Source organism: Arachis hypogaea, chromosome 17 (genome assembly GCF_003086295.3).
Source record: "Arachis hypogaea cultivar Tifrunner chromosome 17, arahy.Tifrunner.gnm2.J5K5, whole genome shotgun sequence".
Classification (NCBI taxonomy): Eukaryota; Viridiplantae; Streptophyta; class Magnoliopsida; order Fabales; family Fabaceae; genus Arachis; species Arachis hypogaea.
Genome location: NC_092052.1, coordinates 17,974,902 through 17,995,919, shown reverse-complemented (window position 1 = coordinate 17,995,919; position 21,018 = coordinate 17,974,902). Strand labels below are relative to the sequence as shown.

General features: G+C 35.9%; 2 protein-coding genes and 1 long non-coding RNA gene across 16 annotated transcripts; 1 reads left to right on the top strand and 2 right to left on the bottom strand.

The window, feature by feature from the left end:
• The first annotated feature begins 1,305 nt into the window (after window positions 1-1,305).
• On the top strand, window positions 1,306-6,285 carry LOC112766845 (probable polyamine oxidase 4). Of its 7 annotated transcripts, none has more exons than XM_025812742.3 (10): window positions 1,306-1,630; window positions 3,003-3,121; window positions 3,249-3,337; window positions 3,466-3,579; window positions 3,796-3,883; window positions 3,985-4,070; window positions 4,315-4,417; window positions 4,505-4,602; window positions 5,175-5,604; window positions 5,813-6,285. In XM_025812742.3, the coding sequence occupies exons 1-10, from the start codon at window positions 1,591-1,593 to the stop codon at window positions 6,134-6,136; spliced, it is 1,491 nt and encodes a 496-aa protein (XP_025668527.1). In that variant the 5' UTR covers window positions 1,306-1,590; the 3' UTR covers window positions 6,137-6,285. The 7 variants fall into 7 exon arrangements, with proteins under 7 accessions (XP_025668527.1, XP_072078623.1, XP_025668529.1 ...); XM_072222525.1 differs by lacking the exon at window positions 1,306-1,630 and adding an exon at window positions 1,675-1,788; XM_072222526.1 differs by lacking the exon at window positions 1,306-1,630 and adding an exon at window positions 2,408-2,535.
• A 4,088-nt stretch (window positions 6,286-10,373) lies between these two features.
• On the bottom strand, window positions 10,374-17,360 carry LOC140180907 (uncharacterized). 8 transcript variants are annotated; one of them, XR_011875024.1, is made up of 4 exons: window positions 12,518-12,686; window positions 12,372-12,426; window positions 12,155-12,283; window positions 10,374-10,671 (listed from the first exon to the last, which is right to left on the bottom strand). XR_011875024.1 is itself a non-coding variant. In XM_072222520.1 (3 exons), the coding sequence occupies exons 1-2, from the start codon at window positions 17,261-17,263 to the stop codon at window positions 12,416-12,418; spliced, it is 939 nt and encodes a 312-aa protein (XP_072078621.1). In that variant the 5' UTR covers window positions 17,264-17,359; the 3' UTR covers window positions 10,374-10,671; window positions 12,372-12,415. The 8 variants fall into 8 exon arrangements, 4 of the variants coding, with proteins under 4 accessions (XP_072078621.1, XP_072078619.1, XP_072078620.1 ...); XR_011875025.1 differs by having other exon boundaries at window positions 12,377-12,426; XR_011875026.1 differs by lacking the exon at window positions 12,155-12,283 and having other exon boundaries at window positions 12,518-12,688.
• A 472-nt stretch (window positions 17,361-17,832) lies between these two features.
• LOC140180908 (uncharacterized) lies at window positions 17,833-20,209 on the bottom strand. The gene is made up of 4 exons (XR_011875027.1): window positions 20,041-20,209; window positions 19,895-19,949; window positions 19,678-19,806; window positions 17,833-18,193 (listed from the first exon to the last, which is right to left on the bottom strand). It is a non-coding gene; the product is annotated as an uncharacterized lncRNA (long non-coding RNA).
• Window positions 20,210-21,018: the final 809 nt, after the last annotated feature.

The window sequence follows — 21,018 nt, the reverse complement described above, 5'->3', positions numbered from 1 at the left end:
GACACATTTGCATCGATGCAAAGTGTTATGCATCGATGCAAATGATTAAAAAACATAAAAAACGGCTAGTTTTGACAAAACGGCTCCATCCCATTAACTCCCCAACGTTTCTAAGGTTTGGGGAGTCTATAAATAGATGGATTGAAGCCTTATTTCATACACGTGAGTATTTGCAAACTATCTTGTTCATATTCTTTCATTCTACACATTTTTAAGGTGTTATAATACACAATTTGAGAGAGCAATATCAATTGGTTCAATAGTGCTAAACTTGTAATCATACACTCTTCTAGAGAGTACTCATTTCATCTCAACAATTCTTTGAGAATTGTTTTCTTGTAACACTTTGTAAATTGGAGTGTGATCTCCAAGGTTGAGTCAAGAGTTATAAACACTATAGTCGGTGAGGATACCAAAGAAGTATACTAAGTACTCAAGGCAAATCTTAGAGAAGGTATCTCTAAGTAGAGTGGGTTAGTATACGAGTGGTGATCATATACCGTGAGGTGTTAGAAACTAAGGACTCGGATTGTAAAAGGTTTTGCGCGAGCACCTTGAAACTTGGCAATAGTGGAACTTCTCAATAGCGATTGAGAAAGAAAGTGGACGTAGGACAAGGATTGTGCCGAACCACTCTAAATAGCGTTTGCATCTCTCCAAACTCATCTCTTTAATATTATTGTCTTTTACCTTTGAGCAAATAAATTGTGATCGAAAAGTAGCTTCGTAAGTACTTAAGGAATAGCTTAAGTCCGATTGGTGAAAAGCTTGATCAATTTATTTGAGTTGGTGTCTATTGGAAAGTAAAAGCTCCTTATAAATGCTTAGCAATTGAGTTAAGCTCTTGGAAAAATACTAGTACAATAACACTTTTATATATTGTCTTTAACTTCCGCAAAAAGATTCATTGTTGTTGCAATACTCAATTCACCCCCCCTCTTGAGTAATTGTGCATAGGTTCTACAGACTTCTGTCCAGTCACCATGTCGCGGAAGGAAACCTTTTGAAACACCCTTGATTTAATAATTAATGATAGACATTTGTTAAGAATAAAATTAAAATTGTAGGAATATTAATGAAAAGAAACTAATACATTTAATTTCATTAAAATTTCAAACTCTTTTTTTTTTAGATAAAAAGAAAATGTTTTTATTTTTGTATCTCCTTCGAAAATCCTACAACTATAATAATAATAATAATAATAATAATAATAATAATAATAATAATAATAATAATAATAATAATAATTCCATGGAGACAGTGTTTGGCGGGTATTTGTTAGTCGCATTTCACCATAGTACCGTTGCATTGCGTCTCTCTGGATTGGCAGAGAGAGAGAGAGAGAGAGAGAGAGAGAAAGCGTTCTGTTTCTGTCTATTGATGAAGGAAAGAGAGAGAGAGAGAGAGGGGGGCATAAATACAAACACAATACAGGCATTGCTCAATTCCCCGATTATTCTTCTTCTTTGCAATCAAACACACGAATCTCTTCTCTCATCCCATTGCTTCATCTCAACATACCTTTTTCACCAATTTACCTACCTTTTCCAACTTCGCTGATCTTTTTTCTTTTTTGGCTTTTATTCTCTAATGGACCCTAAGGAATTGTTCTCCACCAATCTCATAGACGGTTAGTCATTTTTCTTTTCTCCATTCTTTCTTATACTTTTAAGTGTTATAATATTCCTTACGGTTTCCTTAGCTCATTATCTTCAACTTCTGTTCATTTAAAAAAAAAATTAATATTTTTTGTTGCAAACCTTAGGTTTCAGAGTTGGTAGGAAGCTGGTAAGTTAAAATTTTTTAGCCAAAATAGCTTGCGTGCGATTTGACCCTTATGTGATACTTTTGCTCTTCATATTCATTCATTGGTTGAAACTTGAAAAGTTTAACTTTTTTTTTTTTTTTTTTCTTGTACTTCTAATTTTCATGTTGAGGTACTTGCCACTATTATGCAAATGTATTAGTGTTGTTAATTGTTGATGATTTTCATGTCAACGATTCCAATTATGAACAATTAAGATCTTAATCATGCTACACCACCTAAAATGATTGAGCACTGTATCTGCCATAAATTGTCACATTAATATGCAGTGTAGTATGCTCAATAACAGAAAATTTACTGATATATTGGCAGTGTAAAATTTTATAAAGTCATTTGTATCAACAACCTTGGACAAAGAAGGGTTTTATATATATATTGTCCATATTGTTTTCTCTTGTGGTCCATTTTCATATCCATAATCAGGGAGAATATAATTAGATCACGGAATAGCTACCAAGTTCCCAGCACATGATCCCATTATCTAATTAGTATGATTCTATTTGTTTCATTTGGTTTGTCTGTGTCAATCTCATACTTCATTTTGTATTAAATATTGAGATTTGGAATATTTGAAGAATTGTTTTGTGTCTGAGGCCGATATATAGTCCAACGGGATAACTGTTGCATCTTTGCATTGATATCTATTTAGAATCTTCATGTACCGAATTGTTATCTAATCAGTTCAGCCATTGTTAATTTCAAGATATTCTGTATAGTTTCTTCTCTAAAAACTTATGAGCTCAGTGTTTGGGGGAATATTTTTTAATATGTTTATTCATGATTGAGAATGAATGACCCTGGAACTTGACAAAGGAGTTCATCCTCTAGCCCAAAGTGGCCAATATTTTTACATTTTGTGAAATTCAGAGAAATGAAATGTGTTTTGTCAACAATTCACTTCTTGTACTGGAGTATATAACACAAGGATCTTTATTCTTTAAGAAGCACTTTCTTTGGTTTCCATCAATTGTTTAATTGTTTTGCTGATGGAATTCACAGTTCTGTCTTTCTAGGATATTTCCTGTACATAATGGATAACATTCTTGTATTGATGGTTTTCCTATTTATTTTTGTTCAGTAAAAAGAGAGATTCTTCCTTTTATGGTTTATTTAGTTTATTCTATTTCACATATGAGGATTTTCTTTTCCCTTTCTGATTTTGGTGTCTAATGAACAGGCAAGATTGTTGCCTCACACATTGAGAGGCAATGCAGTCCTCTTCCTTCTGTTATTGTTATTGGTGCCGGTATATCAGGGCTTGCCGCTGCGCGTAGTCTGTATGATGCATCTTTTGAGGTGCCATATTGTCACAAACTTATGATTATACTTCATCTTTGTTTATTCTTTCTATCTTCTTTAATTAGGTCAGCAGAAAGATTTTCTCTTGCTTTCTGCTTTGTCTTATTCTCAATCATTCGGATAGGTTACTATACTAGAGTCACGGGATAGGCTCGGTGGCCGCATTAATACTGATTACTCCTTTGGTTGTCCTGTGGATATGGGAGCATCATGGTAGAGTTCAAATTCTTCAATGGAACTGCCTTTGTTTCTAACACATTGTATTGAAGATAAAAGATGAACTTAATTTTTGCATTTATTTTCCAGGCATAAAGATCAGTTATTTCTTGATTATTTTTTAGGCTACATGGTGTCTGCAATGAGAATCCCTTGGCTCCGCTCATACGTGGTTTAGGGCTTACGTTATATCGTACCAGTGGTGATGACTCTATCTTATATGACCATGATTTGGAAAGGTAATAATCAGAATAATTATTTATCTTTCTGTAATTCAATTTAATTGTTGCAATTGGAGGTTTATGATGCAGCAATAGTATTTTTTCTAAATCCTTCGTAGTTATATGCAAATTTGCCAAACTATTATTGATAACTCTATTATTGATTTGTGTGTTTTTTTTTTTTTTCCACTTCTACTACTTCTGCTTTGCTGTAACCACTTTTTGCCTTTCCAGTTGCATGCTTTTTAACACAGATGGTCATCAAGTTCCCCAGCAAATAGTCATGGACGTTGGGGAAACTTTTAAGAGAATTCTAGAAGAGGTAAGATCTAGTAGCTTACGGCTTGTGCTGCTTTTTATTCCTGAAGGCAATTACAATCATCTTAAAGGGGAATCTAAAGGCTTTTCTGTTGACATCTCTAGACAGGAAAAGTGAGGGATGAGGATCCTGATGACATGTCAGTTCAACAAGCAATTTCGGTTGTGCTGAATAGCCATCCAGAACTAAGGTAAGAGATTTACCAGATGTTAAGAGAAGATACTCTCTTTATTCCAAAGTATCTGTCACTTTGAAAGTTTGGTATATTAACAATGCAATGCATTTGGATTTAATTTATATCAAGATCCATTTCAGTTATGAATGTACCAAATTTCCAAAGTGACATATAGTTTGAAATAAAGAGAGTAATGTATAAGCATTGAGGCTTGAAGTTTTTCAATCTATCCTTATTGCTGACAAAGTTTTCTTTTCAGGCAGCAAGGACTTTCCCATGAAGTGCTACAATGGTATATATGCAGAATGGAAGCTTGGTTTGCTGCTGATGCAGATATGATATCACTGAAAACTTGGGATCAGGTGAGTTCCTCAATATTTCTTGAATGATACAAGATCCTTATTACCCTTAAACTTCCATGTCAAGTAATTATATCAATTTTCTTATAGGAACACGTCCTTTCTGGTGGTCATGGACTAATGGTAGAAGGATATGATCCTGTTATTAAAGCTCTTGCAAAAAATCTGGATATACGCTTGAATCACAGGCATGCCTGCATAATTTATCGCATGACTTAGCTGCATGGTCGTTTTTTCTGATTTGTTATGGGAAAATGAAAGGAGAAAGGAGGAAGAAATTATTACAATTCACTATGTCATACCAAGGCCAGGATATATAAAGATGGGAGGGGAAAAAAGCTAAAAAATAAATATTTTGTCACTCGGAGATTAGGATCAAAATTCATTTCAGTTTTCAAACTCATTTGACTGTAACTTGAGTCTAAAATTTTGATGTGGCAGCACCCAATTTATAATCTGAACCCGGCAATGCCTTAAAATGCTTCAATGTTAGATGCGCCAAGATAATCCAATAGAACTGTTGATGAAAAATCATGCTAAGATTTATACAATTGAATTATCTTGGGCATTATTTGCCAAGTTTAACTTGATCAATCTTATTGCATTGTCCTCTGAACCCATAGAACTTTGAATTTATTTTAGTTTTTATTGATGTTAGTAATGAGAATACATGTCTTTATTCTGCTGTATCTTACCCTCTTCTGGTGATTAGGAGTTATGGTGTAAGGTTTTGATCCTTCTTTGAAACCTCACCATGTAGGGTGACAAAGATATCAAATGGGTTCAATAAGATAATGGTCACACTTGAAAATGGCACAAACTTTGTAGCGGACGCCGTTATTGTAACAGTTCCTGTCGGAATCCTAAAGGCCAATTTGATCGAATTTATACCGAAACTGCCTGATTGGAAGGTTGCTGCAATTGCAGATCTTGGTTTGGGCAATGAGAACAAGATTGCTCTAAGATTTGACAAAGTGTTTTGGCCTAATGTAGAACTCTTGGGCATTGTTGCACCCACCTCTTATGCCTGTGGTTATTTTCTCAATCTACATAAAGCAACAGGCCATCCGATTCTTGTATATATGGCGGCTGGCAGGTTTGCTTATGACCTTGAGAAGCTATCCAATGAGTCGGCTGCAAATTTTGTAATGCAGCAGCTCAAGAAGATGTTTCCTGATGCGTCCGACCCAGTAAGTTCATCTCTCAGTCTTTTTGCAAGTTTTTGGGATGACAGAAAATTTGTTTCTTTGGATAGAGATATCTTTTCTGTTTCTGTATCGTATTCTCCAAACAAATTTGTGTTCTCCAGTAACCAAACCTCAATGTATTTCTTTATTCTCTACATCTTACCTTCTTACTTAAGGAACCTTAATTCATACTATGTTAAAACCTTTTCAGGTTCAGTATCTTGTATCACGTTGGGGAACCGATCCAAACTCTCTCGGCTGTTACACATATGATTTAGTTGGGAAGCCGGAGGACGTGTACGACAGGCTGCGGATGCCTGTTGGTAATCTGTTCTTTGGTGGGGAAGCTGTTTGCATGGATGACCACCAAGGATCTGTACATGGAGCTTACTCTGCTGGGATGATGGCTGCTGAAAACTGTCAAAGATACCTTCTAGAGAAACTAGGCCATGTGCAAAATAATCTGCCTCTAGTTTCTGTTGTTAGGCATGAGATGCTTGAAACTACTAATATACTTCAGATCTCAAGGATGTGATTCTTTTTCTTCTTTTGGATAAAACTGAAAATATTTTTGGTTCAAAAGAACCAGTCAACAAGTCATCGATCAGATGCACATTGTTGTAGTTTAAAAACATTAAGGCAAAATGCTCATTTTCCTTAATCAACTTCTTCCATTTCCCTGAATTAGTTTGTTTGTCACTACATGCTTCTTCAATTTTAACTCAGCCAAGAAGATTATATTAAAATATACAAAGTCAAATAACCCTATGCCAAAGAAATATGTCATTAAAAATACATTTTTTTTTTCATGTATCTACGAAGTATAGAAATAGTACATTCAGTAAGGGATGAAAAGTACATTGGTGAGTTTTCGTTTTACTGTATCCAAATCTGTAAGATTTTTTGGTAACACATGACACATTGTTCAGATAATTCTGCTAAGATTTTGATTAAGTATCTTTATGAACGCAAATTTGGTTTAAGGTAGGAGCATTCATATATTATTATGATAAAGCATTCTTTCTTTAATTCAGTTTTTATAGAAAGCAATCATAAATCATTGTATTATTAAGTCTAAATTATTCATTTTTGTGCACGGAAGCATTCACTAGTTAATGTTATTTTAGAAAATATAAAGATATCAAATGTCATATACTTATAAGGAAATTTAGTGTGTATTTTATAAATGGGTGGTGACATTTGTAATATAACCTAACTTGGAGGTAATTTTCCTGAGTTGTAATTGTTAAAGCTCAAAAGATTTTTCATTATGTCTAAGAGTGAAATTTGATTCTTTAGCAAGTAATATTTCAGAATATAATCTATATGATGTTGAGATTCTATAGCTTGATGGTGGGTTGTCCTTTTCAAGACCTAGATGACATAGATGGTTGAGGATAAGATATAAGGATTTTTTTCATTTAAATTAATTAAATTCTTTATTTATTGAAATGTGCAAAAATTTATCTTCAAGTGTAATGTATCATATTTCGAACACTAGAAATTTAGTTAAAAAAAAAAAAAATTAGATTTCGAGTATTATGTATCTGAAATAAGGAATATTTGATTTTTAACATATTTCGGATGCACTTGGATATATAATAAAAGCGAAAAATATCTAAAATATGGTAGAAAACCAAAAGATGCTTGTTTGAAGATATCTTGGTAAATTTAGAAAGTTTGTTTACTCAGTTTTTGAAATTCTCTCAAGTATAAAAAATATATGGCAAGCCGACAGTATATGTGTTTAGGGGATATCAACTGACTAAATGCGAGTAATTAGGGGATTCGATTTTGAGGTTGATTTATCTTTTTTTTATTTTAATTTAATTAATTAGTTCACATGTTAGAATATTTTGATTTAGTTAGTTAGAAGACATGTTAAAATTTTGATATTTAAGATTCTTTTAATTTAATTAGTTTAGTGTTAATGTTAAGATATTTTAATATAATTAGTTAAAAGACGTGTTAGAAAATTTATATTTTATATTATTTTGATTTAATTAATTAGTTAATATGTTAGGATAATTTGATTTAATTAACTAAAAAACTAGTAGTAAAAAAAAATTAGAAGATGATTAATTAATTATTTAAAAATTAGATGAAATTTATTTTACTTGATTAGTTGATTACATCAAGATACGATTAACTAATGCTTTTATATGATTATATGTATAAATTAGAGTAATTTTTATATTTAAATTAAGGTCAAATTTTTCATGTAGATTTAGAGAAGATATCTACATGTGTAGATTTTGTTTTAAATGAGTGTATGAATGACAAATGTCTCTTGAAAGAGATAAAAATTGCGGTAAAAGCAGAGTGTGCAGCGAAAGTTTTGGTAAAATGGTCAGGTGCTTTTAGCATGTAAGGATTGTTAATTACTATGATTAAGGTTTTTTTTTTTCTTTTTGTCAGATGGATTAGACAATTTGTAATCGTAGATATTATTCATATATTACACATCTACACAACACACTTACACATACACAATACATGAGTTCATTTAAAGGTTTCTTTTTTTTTTTCTCATAAAACTTGAACTCAGGTGCAGCTTCTTGTGAGGCAGAAGATACTGACATTAGCTCCAAGCCTCGACTACGATGATAAAGGTTAATTAGTAAGTTGGTTAGTTTTTTTTTGGTTGGACTTCTTCTCATTGATGTTTATTTTTGGGACCAAATAGTTAAATAAGCTTAGGAATTATTTTTTGTAATAAAAAGCCAAGTTGAATGAAAAGATGTTTTTTTTTTTTGTAAAGTTAGGAGTGAGACTCAAATTCGAAACCTTTAAATAAAGATAGAGAAACTATATTATTTGAATTATAATTTATTGGTATAAAAAGATGATCTCTTAACCAAAACAAAAAAAAAAAACTGATTCATTACTACCACTATTCAATAGTTAATTATTCTCAATGGTTAATGGAGTTTTCAGTTCAAAAAAAGAGAACCATTCGAGAGACTGAAGACCCCTCGATTCAAATTACAAGATTTTGTTGAATGTGTCATTATACCAGGAGAAAGCTTAAATCCGTTTGAGGCATACATATCATCTGACATGATTAAGACAAATAGAATATTAATAATAACAAAAGTCATAATATTATTACCAACATTAATATTAATAATACAACTTAATAGAATAATAAGAGCTTTCCTGTTTTTTATTATAATATTTATACATAATTTTTTTGTTTTATATTTTATCTTAATTCATTTCTTAAAAAATAACTAATGGAACAACTTGATGTTAAACAAATTTTAATCACTAAATTAGTCTATAAATTTAAATAACTAAATTTGACATAATTTATTTTTTTAGGATTAATTATCAGGATAAAAAAATATTAAATTATAATGTTAATAATATAAATAACATTATTATTATTATTATTATTACGAATTTTGTTATTTGTACTGTTATTAATATTTATGATTAATATTAATATTATAACTACTAGTAATAAGTGTGTCTAAGTATTATTATTGTTGAGAATATAATTAGTAGTGTTGATAGTTATAACCGGATCAGCGTTTCATTCAAAAAAAATCTTTTGTTACAAAAAAATCTCTAAGCCCATTTATAAAAAAAATTTTACATACATTGTTCTAAAACTTTTTGGCTCACATAATATCCAGCCCAATATATATAATATAAATGTGTCCAACTGATGGCTAATGACACCACTTGTAATTAATTTAATCAAACTCTTTTCTCATTCAAGCACTAAAGTCACATGCATCAATTGCAGAAATTCAAGTTGTATTAGATGATATTCGACATTTAGCAAGAGGCATTCCAAGTTGTGGTTTTACCTGGGTGCCCAGAGAAGCAAACTCATTAGCGCATGAAGTGGCGAGACTCACACATTAGGGAACTCTCCACTAAAATTGGGTCGTGCATAAGCCAATTTCCATCAGGAACGTCCTCTGCAAGGATAATTTGGCTGTCTCAAGGTTGGGAAACAATTCTTGACTGAAGGCAGGAGCTTTTTGGGAAGACAGGGGGTTGAGGCTGCTCTGGTGGATATCTCGACGCTCCAGGAGTAAGTGCTGATAGCTAACGCAGAGATTGGAGTTGCTGCATTGCCGGAAAAACTAGCTACGGTGAGCTTCTTCACCTTGATCTACGGTTTTCATGTGACTTGGTAGTTGGAGGGCTGTGGCAGGTGCATCTGCCGACAACTAATCTGAAGGAAAGGTATGTAATTGGAAGGATGTGGTCCAGGGTGCCAAATGAAGTACAATTCCGGTCCCAACCCCTATAAAAAAAAAGAAAAGAAAGGGAAGGAAAGCTTAATCAGTACCATGATAAAACATAGGGCAACATTCTCGAGTCCAACAAGAGCTTTCTGATGCTTCACTTCTTACCTAGCTCTGGTTTATGGTTTCTATTCAACTAATGATGGCTTCCAACAAGACCTGTGTAGTGGTGGTTATGCATGAAGTCACTTAGCTCTCAAACTGTCGATTTGGAGATGGAATCTCTGAGATCTGAGCTGAACCTCATAGCGCACAAATGTCTTAGTCCCTACGGCGATGTTGCACTGATCTTGTAACACCCTACCACACAAAGCTTTACGCTTAAGTCGTAAAACAAAGGTGATGTGGTATTACGACCTCTAAAATAAAATAAGTACATATAATAGCAGAAGAGTTATAATATGCTAGGAGCCTTGAAGGATAGGGAAAATAAAAATCGCGAGATAAAAGCGCAACGCTCAAGGAACGAGTTAACTTGCATGCTAAGAAAACTGTAACTGTCAAACATAAGATAACAGAAGTAGGAATAGAGTGCCAAAGATACAAAATATCAAGCTCCTAACTCAGCCTGCGAAGTCAAGACTGGCCGGAGAATATTTACACATATATATACATACATATCCAAAACCCAAAAGTACATATACACAATCCTGCCTCTCCATAAACCTCTAAGAGGATCAAAAAGAATAAGTCATGCGGAGAGAAAACTAAGTACATATATATACATCATAGCATAACAAAATATCCCAGTAACCACTCCGCTTCAAGAGTCCAGACGCCTAACGAGATGCCTCTCGACCTGCATCTGAAAATTAACAACATAGTATGGAATGAGAACCGGAGGTTCTCAGTATGGTAAAGGTGCCACACACATAATATATAAGGTCCTGGGAATGCCAGAGGCAATCCTAGAACGCCGACACTCAGATTGTAGAGCTTAAAGTATTAAACAGAAGCCATAAAAGGTGGTTTCCTAGAAATATTTAATCCTAACTTAACTTAACCTTAAATCTAAGTCCTATACTGCCATTCCTCCATACCTCCAATTCCATCATGCATTTTCACAGACAAATAAACAGATAAAGGCAAACACAAGAAAGTTACAACTACTGCAGGTAACAAATACACATTTAGCATGGCAAATACAGATAGGCACACCCAATTAGAGCACAAGCAAGTAATTCAAGTAATATGCATATGATGCATGCCTGTCCTATGGCTGATGAGGCTCATCTGTCGGTTATCCAGCCAACCCGACAAGTCTGAATTGTCCTTAGACTGTCCCCCGACGTGCATCCCCAAGAGTCTATGCATAGATTTTTCTCAAATAATCAATATTGCTCAATGGGGATAACATTCCCGGGAATTTATATAGTGCCCGGTCACACTTACGTCGTAGGGTCAACAGAGTATCGAGTTTTCAACCTGGTACACGTGGTGGCAAGCCACGGCACTTAATCCAGAGAATCTCGTATCTCAGATTATTCAAATTCATAAGCCATATAAATAATTCAATTATAATTCATCAACATCCACATCATTCCCAATTGCATCTCATTCATCATCATACATTAAACATATTCAATCCTTATCCTTCATTATATCACCTCCCATTCCATCCATCAATAGTTTCAATTCAAAGCATAATTCATTCTTTTCTAAGAATCAAACTTCAAACTTAAAACATACTCACTATCTTAATAACTCAAAATCAAACCATATAACCCTTAAATCTAAATCTCTTTTAAATAATCATCTAAATAAAATCTCTAATTTTTTTATAAAATTTCGGCAGCATCTCCTCTAAAACTCGGACTTTGCCACCCTTTTCGGGTCCAAACCTGCTTTCTTTTCAATTCAACATACCCTTCCTCATCATCATAACAATCACCACAATAAATCTACTTCAAATCAACAATTAAACTCATACAATATTCAAATCCAACAACCAAAATTCAACTAAGGATCATAGTTCACAAATCCTAGGCTTTTAACACAAAATACCTCATTATCACAACAACCTCCACAATAGTTATACCTCAAATCAATAATTCACCAAATCATTAGTTAATCAACAATAACATTCAACCATAATTCTCTCCAAATTAACATAACAACATTCACCATCCAAAATTAAAAACTAATTATCCAATAACCTTCAACCAAATATATTCATCGATAAATTACTAAACATTAAACATACACCTGCATTCCAACTTATCCAATGGTCATCTAGCCTAAGTTTTCACAGAACATTATATATTAAATGCAAGAAACCTAAACCATACCTTAGCCGATTTCCACGTAACGACCAAAGCTATTTATTCAAAACCAAAACAGCCCCTCAAAACTCAACTAATCCGCTTCCTCCAAGTTCCAGTATTCACAATTTCAAGCTCCAATTATTTATTTTCAACCTAATACACATTCATAATACATATATACCCAATTTAATACTCAAAGCTCAAATTTAATGAAATTAAAATAGAATTATCATATCCTCACCTTACCCAAGCTTCACATAAGCAAGAGTGAACGTTTCTCTCAAGCTAATTGGATCCTAAAACATCAGAAATCAAAGAAATTCAATATTCCCACTTAAAATTCGAAAATTGGGGGAAGATGAAGCTGAGAGTGAAATAGCAAGTTACCTATGAAATTGTTCCGGTAGAAATGTAGAGCTCGACGCGGTGAACGCGTGGCCGCAAACGGTGCGGCGATCGGAGCTCGAACGGAGGAGTTACGGGAAATTGAATTTCACGTAAACGAATTTCTCTTCTTCTCTTCCCTGGGAGGCTTGCTGCGTCGCTGAGGGAAATGAAGAGAAAATGAGCCCGTGGCTCTTTTTAATGGGCTGGTCCGGCTGAACCGACAGCCCGGTTCGGGTCCGGTTCAACCGGTTCGGTCCTTTCGGTCCATTCTTGGACCGTTTTCTTCAAAATTAGTGTCAAAATTCTCGTTTCGATGAGCTCTACCCTATTTTGATATAATATTCGCATTTCTAATCCTCCTTATTAAAAAATAATTTATTAACTAATTATCTACTAATTTAACCGGGGTTTACATTCTACCCACCTAATAAAGAATTTTGCCCTCAAAATTCAAATATAGTTACCTGAAAAGAGATGTGGATAGTCCTTTCGCATATCTGATTCGAGTTCCCAGGTATGTTTCTCGATACCAGCTCGTTTCCAAGCTACTTTTACCAATGATACTTCCCTTCCTCGTAATCGTTTAACACTGGTGTCATCAATCCTCACCGGAATTACTGGGAGTGTTAGATCTTCTCTCACTTGGATTGGTTCTGGTTCTAGAACATGACTTGCGTCAGGATTATACTTCTGAAGCTGTGACACATGGAACACATCGTGCAAATTCGAAAGGTATGGCGGTAAGGCAATTCTATAAGCCACTGGTCCAATTCTTTTCAGAATCTCAAACGGTCCAATATAACGGGGATTCAGTTTCTTGGTCTTAATAGCTCTTCCCACTCCAGTGGTTGGTGTAACTTTCAAAAAGACATGTTCTCCTTCTTCGAACTCCAAAGGCTTTCGCCTCTGGTCAGCATAGCTCTTTTGGCGGCTTTGGGCTATAAGCATTCGACTACGAATCTTCTTTATCTGCTCAGTCGTTTCGGCTATCATCTCAGGCCCTAATAAACTCCTTTCTTCAGTTTCATACCAACACAATGGAGATTGACATTTCCTGCCATACAGAGCCTCATATGGAGCCATTCCGATGCTCGCATGATAGCTATTATTATAAGCAAACTCTACTAATGGCATATACCGGTCCCAGCTCGCCGGTTGGTCCAAAACACAAGCTCTTAGCATATCTTCCAAGGTCTGAATAGTTCTTTCTGACTGACCATCTGTCTGAGGGTGATACGCAGTACTCAAGCTTAACTGAGTCCCAAATGCACGCTGAAAAGCTCCCCAGAACCTTGATGTGAAACGAGGATCTCTGTCAGATATGATAGTAGAAGGCACACCATGCAACCTGACAATCTCTTTGATATACATTCGAGCCAATTCCTCCATTGTGCAACTTATTCGGATAGGAAGAAAGTGAGCTGATTTTGTCAGTCGATCCACAACCACCCAAATAGCGTCACAACCAGATCGGGTTCTAGGCAAACCTATCACAAAATCCATTGCGATACTCTCCCATTTCCATTGTGGAATCTCCAAAGGCTGAAGGGTCCCTGATGGTCTCTGATGCTCAATCTTAACCTTCTGACACGTTAAACATTTAGATACATGCAATGCCACATCATTCTTCATACCTGGCCACCAGAACATCGCTTTCAGATCCTGATACATTTTAGTGCTCCCTGGGTGAATTGAAAACCCGCTCTTGTGAGCTTCCTTCAAGATACTTTGTCGTAGGTCTCCAACATCAGGCACAATAATCCGGTTCTTGAACCTCCATAAACCATCCTGACCTTTTGACATTCTCCACTGTTTTCCCTGTTCAACTGCTGGTAATACCTTACGTAACGCTTCACTATCTTGATGAGCCTTCAGAAGTTCTGATTTAAAATCACTTGAAATCTGTAACTGACTCAAACACAAAATTCCAAATTCTTCTCTAACTCCCAAATTCAAACCTTGAAATGCCTTTAGTAACTCTTCCTCCCGTAGCATCATCCAAGCTGCATATAAAGACTTCCGACTCAAAGCGTCCGCCACAACGTTCGCTTTTCCTGGATGATAATTCAATTCAAAATCATAATCTTTCAGAAGCTCCATCCACCTCCTCTGACGCATATTCAACTCTTTCTGCTCAAAAAGATACTTCAAACTCTTATGGTCTGAGAAAACATGAAACTTAATGCCATAGAGGTAGTGCCTCCAAATCTTTAAAGCAAACACAACAGCAGCAAGTTCTAAATCATGTGTCGGGTAATTCATCTCATGCGGCCTTAACTGCCGTGAGGCGTATGCTACAACATTCTGGTGCTGCATCAAAACACACCCCAACCCTTTCAGAGATGCATCACAATACACTTCAAACGATTCACTTGGTTCAGGTAATACCAATACAGGTGCAGTAGTCAACCTGTGCTTCAATGCCTGGAAACTCTCTTCACATTCCGGAGTCCAGATAAAAGGTGTATCCTTCCTAGTCAACTTAGTTAAAGGTAAGGCGAGCTGTGAAAATCCCTTAATGAATCTGCGATAATACCCTGCCAAACCTAAGAAACTCCTGATCTCTGTCACTGAAGTTGGTCGCTCCCAATTCATCACTGCTTCCACCTTAGCAGGATCCACAGCTACCCCCTGCTTACTCACCACGTGGCCAAGAAACTTCACTTCACTCTTCCAGAACTCACATTTAGATAGCTTAGCATATAACTTCCTGTCTCTCAGAATTTGCAGCACAGTTCGCAAATGATCAGCATGTTCCTCTTCAGTCTTAGAATAAACAAGAATGTCATCAATGAAGACAATAACAAACTTGTCCAGATACGGTCGAAAAATCCTGTTCATATAATCCATAAATACTGCCGGGGCATTAGTTAACCCGAAAGACATCACTGTATACTCATAATGACCATAACGGGTTCTGAAAGCAGTTTTCGGAATATCCTCGTCTCTAACCCTTATCTGATGATATCCAGATCGCAGGTCAATCTTAGAAAACACACTGGCACCCTGTAGCTGATCCATTAGATCATCGATTCTAGGCAACGGATATTTATTCTTCACAGTGATCTTATTCAATTGCCGATAATCGACACACAGCCGCATACTCCCATCCTTCTTCTTTACCAGTAACACTGGCGCTCCCCACGGAGAAACACTTGGTCGGATAAAATGCTTACCCAACAGATCTTCCAGCTGAGCTTTCAGTTCAGCCATTTCTAAAGGCGACATCCTATAAGGAGTAATTGAAATTGGACCGGATCCAGGTACCAACTCAATTGCAAATTCAACCTCTCGGTTAGGTGGGAATTCATTAATATCATCCGGAAACACATTTGGAAATTCACATACAACCGGAATTTGCTCTAAACTCTGATCATCACCTGATACTCCCGCAGTTAATAATATAATACCCTGACATTCGGTTCCAGAACAGTTTACTATCATAGAGTTCAAATAGTAACTATTCACCACAACCGGTGCTTCTGACCCTTCTGGCATAAACTGTACTGACTTCTCAGAACAATCAAGCAAAACATGATTCTTGGATAACCAATCCAATCCCAAAATGAGATCAAGACCAGTCATAGGCAAACAAATCAAATCATGCACAAATTCACGCTGTTGTACTCGAAAGGGAACTTGTGGACATTCTATCCTAGTCACCATAGCTTCATGAGTAGCATTATATACTTTCAAATCATAACCTAAGACCACCATTCTCAATCTTAATTCATGGGCCTTTTCAAATGCAATAAATGAATGACTTGCTCCTGAATCAAATAAAGTATTTAAGATTTTACCAGCCATTTCACAATTACCTCTAATAAGTGTCTCAGATCCCTCAGCACCAATGGTAGAAGTAGTGTATACTCTCCCCGGCTGTTGCACCCTACCAGTCTCATACTTCTTCTTCTCAGGGCAATTACTGGCTATATGCCCGGGATGTCCACAGGAATAGCACACTCCAAGTCCTAATCTACACGGAACTCCAGGATGATATTTTCCACACTTCTGACAATTCAGATCCTGCTGTGGCTGCTTCCCAAACCTTTTTCCTTGATTAGCAATAATATTCGGCCTTCTGTAATTACCTTGACCCTGAGTCTGCTGCGAAACAAAACCTCCACGTTTGAAATTCCTACCTCTCGGAGCAAAGTTCCTCCCTGAAGGCCTCTGAAAAGGCATCCTCAAACTCCCTTTCTCTGCTGCCGCCTTCCTCACACAATCCTCAGCCACCCTACTCTTATTCACCAATTCAGAAAATACCCTGATCTCCATTGGGGCAACGAAGCTCAGAATATCGCTCCGAAGACCTCCCTCATATTTAATACACTTCCATTCAGCAAAATCTTCAGGCGCACCTTGACAGATACGAGAAAAGCGACATAACTCCTTAAATTTGCTGGTATACTCAGCAACAGTCATTTGTCCCTGCTTTAACTGCATTAATTCAAGTTCCTTGGCATTTCTAGCTGAATTAGGAAAGTATTTCTTATAGAACTCTGTCCGGAAAACCTCCCAAGGAATCGCAGCACCATCAGGCTGCAGGATACGTCGTGTTCCCTGCCACCAATACTGAGCTTCACCTTGCAACTGATAAGTCCCAAATTCAACCCATTGCTCTTCAGGAATCTGTTGTGCCTGTAACGCCCTTTCCATAGCCTGAATCCAATTATCTGCATCAGTTGGATTTGAGGTTCCCCTAAAAGTCGGAAGGCGAACTTTCAGAAATGTAGCAAGTATCATAGGACCGTCCTCATCATTATTGTTCCCATGATTACCCTAATTTATCTGATTACCCAGTGCCTCAGCTGTTGCCTGCATAGCTGCAGCCATATTTCCCAAGGCAGCCATAAAGTCTACTGGATCAATCCCTGTGGGTACAGGAGTAACGGTGCCTGTCCTACCTCTACCTCGCCCGCGACCGCGTCCGCGAGTCGACATCTGGTCCCTATACACACCAAACAAGTGATATTAAGTTGATCAGTCTCAATATCGCAGGTCTAATGCTTTAAGTTCCAAATGCATGCTCACAAACGTTTATGCCGTATATATCAATCAGATATCCTAATAGCACATAAACACATATACAGAGAATGCACAGAAGCACAATCAGTCCGTCTTTCAGGCTCTATAGGAACGAACTGCTCTGATACCATTAATGTAACACCCTACCACACAAAGCTTTACGCTTAAGTCGTAAAACAAAGGTGATGTGGTATTACGACCTCTAAAATAAAATAAGTACATATAATAGCAGAAGAGTTATAATATGCTAGGAGCCTTGAAGGATAGGGAAAATAAAAATCGCGAGATAAAAGCGCAACGCTCAAGGAACGAGTTAACTTGCATGCTAAGAAAACTGTAACTGTCAAACATAAGATAACAGAAGTAGGAATAGAGTGCCAAAGATACAAAATATCAAGCTCCTAACTCAGCCTGCGAAGTCAAGACTGGCCGGAGAATATTTACACATATATATACATACATATCCAAAACCCAAAAGTACATATACACAATCCTGCCTCTCCATAAACCTCTAAGAGGATCAAAAAGAATAAGTCATGCGGAGAGAAAACTAAGTACATATATATACATCATAGCATAACAAAATATCCCAGTAACCACTCCGCTTCAAGAGTCCAGACGCCTAACGAGATGCCTCTCGACCTGCATCTGAAAATTAACAACATAGTATGGAATGAGAATCGGAGGTTCTCAGTATGGTAAAGGTGCCACACACATAATATATAAGGTCCTGGGAATGCCAGAGGCAATCCTAGAACGCCGACACTCAGATTGTAGAGCTTAAAGTATTAAACAGAAGCCATAAAAGGTGGTTTCCTAGAAATATTTAATCCTAACTTAACTTAACCTTAAATCTAAGTCCTATACTGCCATTCCTCCATACCTCCAATTCCATCATGCATTTTCACAGACAAATAAACAGATAAAGGCAAACACAAGAAAGTTACAACTACTGCAGGTAACAAATACACATTTAGCATGGCAAATACAGATAGGCACACCCAATTAGAGCACAAGCAAGTAATTCAAGTAATATGCATATGATGCATGCCTGTCCTATGGCTGATGAGGCTCATCTGTCGGTTATCCAGCCAACCCGACAAGTCTGAATTGTCCTTAGACTGTCCCCCGACGTGCATCCCCAAGAGTCTATGCATAGATTTTTCTCAAATAATCAATATTGCTCAATGGGGGTAACATTCCCGGGAATTTATATAGTGCCCGGTCACACTTACGTCGTAGGGTCAACAGAGTATCGAGTTTTCAACCTGGTACACGTGGTGGCAAGCCACGGCACTTAATCCAGGGAATCTCGTATCTCAGATTATTCAAATTCATAAGCCATATAAATAATTCAATTATAATTCATCAACATCCACATCATTCCCAATTGCATCTCATTCATCATCATACATTAAACATATTCAATCCTTATCCTTCATTATATCACCTCCCATTCCATCCATCAATAGTTTCAATTCAAAGCATAATTCATTCTTTTCTAAGAATCAAACTTCAAACTTAAAACATACCCACTATCTTAATAACTCAAAATCAAACCATATAACCCTTAAATCTAAATCTCTTTTAAATAATCATCTAAATAAAATCTCTAATTTTTTTATAAAATTTCGGCAGCATCTCCTCTAAAACTCGGACTTTGCCACCCTTTTCGGGTCCAAACCTGCTTTCTTTTCAATTCAACATACCCTTCCTCATCATCATAACAATCACCACAATAAATCTACTTCAAATCAACAATTAAACCCATACAATATTCAAATCCAACAACCAAAATTCAACTAAGGATCATAGTTCACAAATCCTAGGCTTTTAACACAAAATACCTCATTATCACAACAACCTCCACAATAGTTATACCTCAAATCAATAATTCACCAAATCATTAGTTAATCAACAATAACATTCAACCATAATTCTCTCCAAATTAACATAACAACATTCACCATCCAAAATTAAAAACTAATTATCCAATAAACCTTCAACCAAATATATTCATCGATAAATTACTAAACATTAAACATACACCTGCATTCCAACTTATCCAATGGTCATCTAGCCTAAGTTTTCACAGAACATTATATATTAAATGCAAGAAACCTAAACCATACCTTAGCCGATTTCCACGTAACGACCAAAGCTATTTATTCAAAACCAAAACAGCCCCTCAAAACTCAACTAATCCGCTTCCTCCAAGTTCCAGTATTCACAATTTCAAGCTCCAATTATTTATTTTCAACCTAATACACATTCATAATACATATATACCCAATTTAATACTCAAAGCTCAAATTTAATGAAATTAAAATAGAATTATCATATCCCCACCTTACCCAAGCTTCACATAAGCAAGAGTGAACGTTTTTCTCAAGCTAATTGGATCCTAAAACATCAGAAATCAAAGAAATTCAATATTCCCACTTAAAATTCGAAAATTGGGGGAAGATGAAGCTGAGAGTGAAATAGCAAGTTACCTATGAAATTGTTCCGGTAGAAATGTAGAGCTCGACGCAGTGAACGCGTGGCCGCAAACGGTGCGGCGATCGGAGCTCGAACGGAGGAGTTACGGGAAATTGAATTTCACGTAAATGAATTTCTCTTCTTCTCTTCCCTGGGAGGCTTGCTGCGTCGCTGAGGGAAATGAAGAGAAAATGAGCCCGTGGCTCTTTTTAATGGGCTGGTCCGACTGAACCGACAGCCCGGTTCGGGTCCGGTTCAACCGGTTCGGTCCTTTCGGTCCATTCTTGGACCGTTTTCTTCAAAATTAGTGTCAAAATTCTCGTTTCGATGAGCTCTACCCTATTTTGATATAATATTCGCATTTCTAATCCTCCTTATTAAAAAATAATTTATTAACTAATTATCTACTAATTTAACCGGGGTTTACAGATCTGGAACGGGATTCAGGCGTCTGCAAGTGGGAGATAATAGTGGAGAGGGTTTGGCTTCGTTGGCAACCTTAGGAAGAATGGTGCACAAGGGATCTGATGGAGTTTGATTTCTGGGTTGGGTGGGTCTTGGGGGGTCCATCCAATTATTGTGCTTTGGGCCCTTGGTGGGCCTTGGCACTGTCCAAAAAAAAAATTTCTTTTCTCAAAAGTCACATCACCATTCACTTACTCCTACTAATTCGTATAGCTGCCATTCAATGATCTACAAAAGTTATCCCACACTTGTCAATCAGATGCTCCTCCAACACAAATTTATATGTGTAGATTTATTCCTCCATCTATACCGAAGAATTAACCTTAAATTAATTAATAGAATAAAATATACCTTTATTTTTAATGTTTATAATTTTTTAAAAAAATACTCTTAGCTTTTAATTTTATTTAATTTTATTCTTAATATTTTTTATTTATTCAATTTTGTCTCTAATATTTTCGATTTGTATCAAAAATATTTTTAAAAATTTTTAATTTTGTCCTTAAAATTTTATATGAAATTAACAT

What these genes read in the sequence shown, in the direction of transcription:
- LOC112766845 (XM_025812742.3), top strand. Translation starts at nt 1,591, where the DNA reads ATGGACCCTAAGGAATTGTTCTCCACCAATCTCATAGACG. An exon ending in CTCCACCAATCTCATAGACG is followed by an intron (nt 1,631 to 3,002) that starts GTTAGTCATTTT and finishes TCTAATGAACAG; the next exon opens with GCAAGATTGTTGCCTCACAC. An exon ending in CACTGAAAACTTGGGATCAG is followed by an intron (nt 4,418 to 4,504) that starts GTGAGTTCCTCA and finishes ATTTTCTTATAG; the next exon opens with GAACACGTCCTTTCTGGTGG.
- LOC140180907 (XM_072222518.1), bottom strand. Translation starts at nt 17,263, where the DNA reads ATGATACTTGCTACATTTCTGAAAGTTCGCCTTCCGACTTTTAGGGGA. An exon ending in ATCTGAGACACTTATTAGAG is followed by an intron (nt 10,672 to 16,335) that starts GTAATTGTGAAA and finishes GTTAATTTTCAG; the next exon opens with ATGCAGGTCGAGAGGCATCT.